This window comes from Spodoptera frugiperda, chromosome 6, assembly GCF_023101765.2.
Source record: "Spodoptera frugiperda isolate SF20-4 chromosome 6, AGI-APGP_CSIRO_Sfru_2.0, whole genome shotgun sequence".
Taxonomy (NCBI): domain Eukaryota; kingdom Metazoa; phylum Arthropoda; class Insecta; order Lepidoptera; family Noctuidae; genus Spodoptera; species Spodoptera frugiperda.
The window spans coordinates 7,886,273-7,895,552 of record NC_064217.1 but is presented as its reverse complement, the minus strand read 5'-3'; the positions used below and the strand labels follow the sequence as shown (position 1 = coordinate 7,895,552).

Here is a 9,280-nt window from a genome sequence, read left to right as displayed (position 1 = left end):
TCGGTTTTGGGGCCGCTCCTGTGGAACATCGGTTACGACTGGGTGCTGCGCACCGACCTCCCGAACGGTGTCAGCGTAGTCTGCTACGCCGACGATACGCTGGTGCTAGCGCACGGGAGGTCGCACCAGGCGGCGGCCAATTTAATGGCGAGAGCGGTTGCGACGGTCGTTGCAAGGATCCGGCAATTGGGACTCGAGGTGGCGCTCCACAAGTCCGAGGCCATGTGTTTTCATGGCCGCGGAAACGCGCCACCTCCGGATGGGTCCCAAATAACGGCAGGAGGGGTTACCATCGGCGTCGAGACGACGATGAAGTACCTAGGACTCGTCCTCGACAGTCGATGGAACTTCGTGGAGCATTTCCGACGTTTGGCTCCTAAGTTGGAACGGACGGGGGCTGCGCTTAAGCGGCTCCTGCCCAACCTCGGGGGCCAAATGCCTCCTGCCGGAGGTTGTACGCGGGGATCGTGCGGTCCATGGCCCTCTACGGAGCCCCTGTGTGGGCGCCGAACCTGATGCGGCGGCCAGCTCGGGCGCTGCTCACGTCCCAGAGGGTCATGGCCATTCGAGTGATCCGCGGATATCGCACGATCTCCGGAGAGGCGGCCAACCTCCTTGCCGGACTCCCGCCGTGGGATTTGGAGGCGAAGGTGCTCGCGCGCGTCTTTAGTTTGCGCGCCGACGCGCGTCGCCGGGGCGAAACTCCACTGCCGCGCCAGATTAATGCGTGGCGGGATGAGCTCCGGCGCGATCTCATGGCGGAATGGCAGCAGCGACTGTCGCAACCAAGGGCTGGGCTCGCTGTCATTGCAGCGGTAAGTCCCCTCTTTGAGGAGTGGCTAGAGAGGCGCCACGGCGTCCTCACCTACCGCCTGACGCAGGTGCTTACCGGACATGGAAGCTTCGGTAGGTTCCTGTTTCTGATTGGGCGGGAGGAAACGCCCGGGTGTCATCACTGCGAAGACCGCCCGGAGGACACGGTGGAACATACGCTTGCGGTCTGCCCTGCGTGGGCTGAGCACCGCCGTGTCCTCAGGGATGTGGTCGGCGACGGCGCCCTCTCGCGTCCGGCACTGATACAAGCCATGGTGCGGAGCGAGGGGGACTGGGATGCCGTCTCCTCCTTCTGCGAAGCAGTCATGCTAGCTAAGGAGGAGGCGGGGCGCGTGAGGGAACGAACTTCCTCACGCCCCAGCCGTCGCGAGAGACACTCCGGGCGTCGGGGATCGCGCGACGATCTCCGGCCACCGTAAGTGCGGGTCTGCGGACGGTGAGCAAGGGTAGCTCGCCGCCCGACCAGAACCAGACCCGTGCGTGCGGCGCGTCGCGTTCTGCGCGCGCCTCAAAGAGCCATCAGACCACCACAGATGGGGCCCAGTAGGGCTGATGCCTAATCCGGAGCTGCGGACTACCTAGCGGGTTTACCGGGGCTCCGGCTCGACGGGCAGGAATAGGAACGGGGTGGTTTTTAGTCAGTAAGAGTCTGACACTCCCTCTCGCCTCGCCCAAGGCGGGAGAAGTCATTGGATGATTTTCCACCCTAAAAAAAAAAAAAAAAAAAAAAAAAATAAGTAAGAATAAATAAGTAAGAGTGGAAAAACAGAATAATTAATGACTAGCGGAGCGATGTAGAGACACGTAAAATAATGTCTTCAGTTTTTAATTTGGACCGAATTATATTCTAAAGCTGTAACCTATAAGTGTAGGAGTGCCATGCTTCGGCACGAATGGGCCGTCTTGACCGGAGTGATACCACGGATGCGTTTCGTTATGTGAGTGAGGTTACCGGAGGCCCAATTACCCCCTTCCCAATCTTCCCAATCCCCAATTCCCCAACCGCATGGAGGTTATGACAAACCCAACATTATAAGGCATTTGTTAAGGGCAGTAGATACCTAGATATTAGATGGGACTAATGAAGTATTTTAAATTATTTTTATGTCAATTAAATGGCTATAGCTATTACACAACGTTTGGAAATATCAACTTTTATATGGTAATTGAAATATTAAGTAGGTACTTAGGTACACTTGCCAGTAAGTGTATACGATACGATAATTACCAGATCAATTAATCAATATTTACTGCGTAGTATTAATTATTTTTTTAATATAAGTACTAAAATTCGCATCAAATTATATAAGTACTGTTGATTACATAAGAAGGGGCAAAGAAAATTAAATACAGTACTAGTAAATTTTATCAATTCTTGTAAGTAATTGTCCCACATCAAGTCTGGCGACTTAACAACTGAAGTGCTACTGAAAATGATAATTTCAAGTACATTAATACTAATTAATTATTACATAAAGTTATGTAATAAGTAAATAACACTTAATTTAAATTTCATTACTTTTAAAAGCATTGCACCATATTAGTATTTTCTTATAATTATGTCATTGGTGACATACACATGACACCCAGACCCGGAATCACAGAAAGATTTGTTCTGTGTGGAAATCGAACCCACTACCAGTTGCACGGCAACCAGTTGTTCAGCCACAGCGTCAACCGTGCAGTCAATTAAGTTACTATTTCAGTAACAACCATCCATATTTATCAAAATCCATTTTTCAAAAGGGATCATGAAAATACTTTTACAATATTATATTTACTCAACAAGTATAAGTATTTTAACCTTTACATGCAACGGGACGCCTTTTATCCCCGAAGGGGTAGGCAGTGGTGCACATTTCAGCACGTAACATATGTCGCTATACAATGTACACCCACTTTTCAGCATAATATGTGTTTTAACTCCCATGTAATAGGGGGTGAGCCTATAGCCATATACGATTCCAGACTTCGTGCTACTATTGAGTAATTTTCAAAAAACCGAAAAGAGTCTAATAATACTTTGCCCGACCCGGGAATCGAACCCGAGCCCCTTTGTCCGGCAGTCGCATTTGCGACCACTGCAAAAAATATCCTTTTTAATTAATAAACCAAAGAGCTAAATAAAACTGCATAAAACATCACGACAATATAGTCGATTCTCACTACAAACTACCACGATGACAAAAGAACACACACACCCAATTATGTCACTTGATTCTCAGTTTCAGTGTTTGAAGGAAATTTTCCGTAACGTAATCACTAAGTACCTACACAAGAACATTTAGGTTACAGATGGCACGATATCAGACATCACTACATAGTATAAAACAAAGTCTCTTTCTCTGTCTATTTGTATGCTTAAATCTTTAAAACTATGCAAGGGATTTTGATGTAGTTTATAATTATGTATAATACCTACTTGCATAATACCACCATTGCACCCATGCAAAGCTGGGGCGGGTAGCTAGTAGATTAATATAATATATAAAACGAGTTAAACGTACCTAATCTGTTATGTTACTATCATAATATTATGACGAGTAATCGTGTCACAATTTGTTACGTGGTTTATCGTTGAAAGAGTGTGAAATAATACCTGTAGTTGGATTTTTCCAACACGTGGTACCTAAGCTGAAGAGCCTTTTCCCAGATTTTGTCATAGGCGATCGCTATATCGAGCATAAAAAGGATTTCTAAATGTTATCTTCTTTGGAGCGGATTAAATATCCTCACTGACTATAATCATATCGGTACTACATAATAATTACCTATATTAGGTATGTAAAATTATGAAACATCTTTTTTAAGGGGGCAAAATCATCCAATGACTTCTCCCGCCTTGGGTGAGGCAAGAGGGAGTATCAGTATCATAAAAACCACCCCATTCCTATACCTGCTTTTCGAGCTCGAGCCCCGGTAAACCCGCCAGGCAGTCCGCTGCTCCGTATACTAAAAATATCTGGAAAAAGCTTACCTAAACTTATTTAATTATCCTGTCGTATTTTAAATACATCATCATCATCACCTGATGATACCAAACCTTCTCCAAGGCCTCTTCTCACACAGAGATGGATTTAAATGATTATTTTAAACGCAATACATGTCGACACATTTCTTTAATCTCATATTATTTGCATGGGTGTTTAATTAAGTCCAAGACAATTAAGCAAAAAAAGGCTAATATAAAGTGGAACATTTACACCTTGTTATAATAGTCAAAACTGAAAACAAAGTATTCACATACAAAGTCATAGATAACTTTGAACTATCCATAAAAGTACATATTTGTTGACATTTTAAATCTTTCTTTTAAAGAGAGTGCTAACGAAGTATGCTAATGGTTCTAACTAGTGTTAAAAGCCAATTGGTAGTTAGTTACACTTGGCCACTACTCACTAAGCACTTATGTCCACTCCGGAACGTTCCAGAAAGTTTATTTGCGACACTGGGTCTTATTGAACCCCTTAACCCTTCCCCTCTCATAAATCACATTTGCATGTGAACTAAAATTCTCTGCCATTCAAAATTCAACCTTATGCAGTGTCGTTAGCCATTCATGTTGTAATAAACAGTAGTACAATCTTTGAAAATTACTGTAGCTTGAACTTTCGTATTACACTAAACTTGAATTTTACTAACATTTCTCAAACGTTCGTCATGTCTCATTAGTATTTTAAAATTCATTAATATGGGAAAGTTGTTACAAATTTTGTTAAAAAATGCGTTTAGGTTTGAAGCTAAACTTTACCTCGCATTATGGGCCTAAAGTGCATAATATTAATAAGTAGATTTCAAGTGTAATATTTGTACACCGATTCAGTTGAATGTAAGAGACATTAATTAACATAAAACACCCATTGCATCTACAACCTGACAAATATATTTTTTTCCTTTCTTTCTTTCTAATAATATAATTAGGTAAAAATCATAAACATGCAACAAGCAATCACAGTATAAAACACATACTTATATACACTTTAACAATAAAACTAACACATCAATATTAGCTGTAAGTAGGTACCGTAGCATATTTTGATTAACCAGACGATAGCGTTCAAGCACAATTTATTACCCAGTCTCCAATTCCCAGCTCCCTGCATCTCAGCGCCGAACATTCGAGAATGGTCAGCCACTGGCTTATTGATCAGACCTCTGGTAATATTCCAAGCGGTGCTTACTGCCTATTATGCGAAAGTTGTATTGAATAATGAAACACAGGGACATTGAGTGTCATGTTGTTCAATGAGCGAAATTGATGCTAAAGTTCTTTCTAATTGTGTAGACTTATGTTACATTGTCAATCTGGTTGTTTTGTTTATTTTTGGTGTAGTTATTGTAGAGTCGTTTATTGCCACTATTGTGAATTTTGTCTTTATAAAAGTAAACTTTCTTTACAAGTTAATAAAGACTTCTTTAGGAAGCAAGTCCCTTTACTTGTTTTGGGAAGTTTAAGTATTTTCTTGTGAGACTTAAAAGGTTTTCTCTGTGTGTGTAAATGGAGGCGAGGTGGAAATGAGGTCAAGGCCAACGTGTAAACGAACTTTTGAGCATTTTATTCTTATACTTTGTACAGAATAAAAAACTGTCTTTGAAATAACAAGCTCCATAGTTTTACCTTTTTAAATATTCATCTTTTAAATAAAAATACTTTGGCCTCATAAAGAATTCAAAACATGTAGCATTGTTTCGATCTCATAAAGAATTTAGTCTTTAATTTATAAGTCTCTGAGTGCCAATTATAATGTGACCGCCAGACGATGCGAACTTGCGGACATTCCTGGTTACTATAATACTCGCCACATCGTTAAAATGTTCTATTTTCGTTGACAGAACACGTGTCCAATTGTGTACTGTCCGACTTGTTTTATTTTTTTCACAGTGCGCCAAATATTACGAGCCAATATCTTATGACGTATGACGCTCTCTTTTCATTTACTAATGTGACAGTAAATAATAACACAAATCTGTTAAATGTGGTAGAGTTACGATGAAGGGTATGAAATGAAGCAATAAAAACATGTTTCTCAGAATAAGCTTTATATTTAAGTGTTTAATAGTTTAAAATCATCAGATCAGACATCGTTGACAATGACAATACATGCATTTAAAAATGTTTGCAAACAATTCAATGATAATGTAAGATTAAAATTTTGGTATCGTATAAAACTAGTAGATAGCATAAATCTAAAAATTTAAATAGGCCCATGTAACTACCTTGCGGCAGCCCAATAGACATAAGGAACTTTGACAAGCAAACGAAATAAACACATCGATACATCACTCCTTGGTGCCCTCATCAAAATCTCATCGAGATATGCCTTAACTTTAGAATTTAATGATACATCTTACTTTATATCACTATTATCGACTTCAGTTTCACTGATAGATAATACTATTAACAAAGCTGGTCCAATTACAGTCACAAGATAACATCATAATAAAATCAAGCGAAATCATAACAAAGTTGTTTGTAAAACAAGGGCAAGCCCCGTCCTCTATATAAATAAATTTTCATTGTATTATTACATCGATGACTACAATACAACACTGCTTACAATTATCAATATCGACAGTTTGCACTACGTGTACGTGTACATTAATATAAAGGTACTCTCATTACAACTACAGTACAAATATTATAACAAATGTCTCATTCTCTACCGTATTGAATTCACCTGTTTTCGATTCATTTCCAATTGCCTAATGGAGCAGCTGCAGAATTTTAATTAACTCACCAAAATATCCTATTTCTGATCAACAAATTTCAACTAAACAAATACTAAGTGATAGTTATTAGAATTATGTCAAACAATAAGGACTCTCACAAACAATAAAACTGAATGCAATCTCCTTTTCAACTTAAATAAATAAAACCACATTACTTACAAATAACGAATCACAGATACCCTTCGCAAACTGCCACAAACTAACCTCTAGTGACCGCTGGGGCGATTTTTCAAATAATACTTATCGAACCCCAGGGCGTGCTTAAACTAAACGCAGTCTTAAAATCCATACAACGTACTTTCATGTTTACAACCTAAATCTGACAACCTGCTCATATGATATACGGTACGATGACAACTAACAAACATGCAACAGTTAAGGAAAGCGACTCACGGTATGACAACTAAAACTATTGCATTGTGTCGGTGTAACTTCAAACGTTAGGTTCTCAGCGTCCGAAAGACCATAGGCGGTTAGTTAGCACATTCATCATTGTCTACTCATCTCTTTGCGTGTGCACTATCGGAAACATATCACAGATAGTGTGGCGCCGCGGACGAGCCGGCTGCGGCGGCCGGCCGTCACAGGTAGGGCACGCACGCTCCGCAGCGCGAGTGCCGCTCCGGGGACTCTGCGCGCGCCCTGCACACAAGCACGCGTTAACTCACGAGCTCCGCTCCTCGCGCTTCGAATCCGAGCGGCCGAGCGCCCGCTTCAACTTCTCCACCAACCTGCTGTGGAACTTGTCCTCGCGCACGGCGCTCTTGGGGCTAGCCGAACCCTTGCTGGGGCTGTCGCTGGCGGTGCGCAGCGAGACGCGCGACGGCGGCGCGCGGCAGTAGGACAGCGAGCGCATCGCGGGCGCGCTGCGGTGCGGGCTCAGCGTGTGCGAGCGCGGCGACAGCACGGGCCCCTCGGACCGCGACTCCGACACCTTGCGGACGCGGCCGTGGCCGAGCCCCGCCTTCTCCGCTGACTCGGACACCCGCCGGCTCCGCTGGGAGTTGTATATGTCCCAGTCGTTCTTGACAACAGGCATCATGAACGCCATCTCGGCGGTTGTGACGGTGATTCTTGGGTTTTAACGTTTTTGGTAAAATATCGTCTTCGATAGGACGAAAACTAAGTGCGATCGTGGAAAATTGCTCTCCGATCGATAACTATAAACAACTGTTGATGTTCACTTAATTTTTAAATTTCACAAAAAATATACTTTTTAAACAAAAATTATTTCAAAATTTTCCAGGGAAAACGACAGCAAACAGCAGGAAATGCCGGCTTTCACTCAATGTCACGTTCACTGAATTGATTAGGATAGGATGTTAACCTTAGGACGATTTGCGGTAGAATGAAGTATTCGTGAAAACACACCCTGATATAAGGAAAATATTGGCGCCACTGTCGCAGCGGATAATAAATGAAACCGATCTGTTCTACTGATTACTTGATAACTGATAATATAAAGTAATATCCGTAATGCTCATATTAGGAATTAGAAATTATATATAGATTTACAATTTTGCGCCCTTCTTAATGAAAATAAAAACAATACGAGTCCACAAACATGTTATCAAAACTCGTAAACAAACCTACAGTTTTGCTACTCGCCAAGAGATGGCGTAAATAAGTAAATTGACTATTCGACAACAGATGGCGTTCATTCTAGTACTTATTAGGTTTCAGCGCCATCTCTCTTGCGAAATGTTAAGCTGAAATTTTAGTAAATTAATTTACTGTGCTCGAAATCTTTTTATCGAAAGAGATATTTTTTTCATAGATATGGTTTTAGTACCGTTATATTAGGTTATGGAGAAAATATAGAATGTATAGAAAGCAGCGTCAATCATTATCGTCCCGAGTTATTCAAAGGGTTTGTCAACTACCTATGTCAAACAATCAAAATTTATTATACTATTTTGATCGGTTTTTAATGTTAAACTAATTAAGTTTTTATGTAGATCCCACTAGTACAAATTAACTACCAGTAACCCCCTGCCTGCCTGCAATTCTCCATAGAGAGAAGTTTAAAATGCATAAAATATGATATTTTATAGATTTTAAAAACGCTGTAAGTAAGTAAGGCAGAAGGGTAAATGACCCAATATTTGGTTTCGCAGTCTCACTTGTGTAACACGGTCAAGTAGAATAGAGAGTACCTACAGTCAATATTACAGTCTAACGCGGCGGATCCATCGTGCCCACTGTGGGCATGCCCACATCACCACAAATTGTGAAGTCCCAATTGCAGTCTATTGAAATTGATATTACTCATGATAATAATTACGCTTCGATACAAGGACTTAGCACCCACAGCGGTTTTTGAGGTTTGATCCGCGTGCATGAGTTAGAGGCTTGTACGCAACGTGTTGCGGATTGAATGTTTTCCTGGATTTAATAATTAATTTGTAAATTTCTAAACGCCCCCACGACACATGCTAAAATCCTGAAGGTAGTTACTGGTAATAATGCATAGTATGAAGAAACTGGAACATTACAACTCTGAAAAGTCTAGGGACACACAAATAAAACCATAAACTATAAAAAAATAACTATACATATTTATTATAACATAATAGTGACAATATTATTCATAATTATTCATTAATATATTTACATAACCCACATTAACAGTTAGGGGTACAACACAACACTCATACATGAACAATATTACTATTATACTAAGCAACACTGAACAATGAACACGATTCGACATCAA

At 41.1% G+C, this 9,280-nt stretch overlaps 1 protein-coding gene across 1 annotated transcript; it reads right to left on the bottom strand.

Annotated features, from left to right (window-relative positions):
• Window positions 1-5,857: 5,857 nt before the first annotated feature.
• On the bottom strand, window positions 5,858-7,931 carry LOC118267540 (uncharacterized). Its single transcript, XM_035581597.2, has 2 exons — window positions 7,296-7,931; window positions 5,858-7,206 (listed from the first exon to the last, which is right to left on the bottom strand). The coding sequence occupies exons 1-2, from the start codon at window positions 7,613-7,615 to the stop codon at window positions 7,146-7,148; spliced, it is 381 nt and encodes a 126-aa protein (XP_035437490.1). The 5' UTR covers window positions 7,616-7,931; the 3' UTR covers window positions 5,858-7,145.
• Window positions 7,932-9,280: the final 1,349 nt, after the last annotated feature.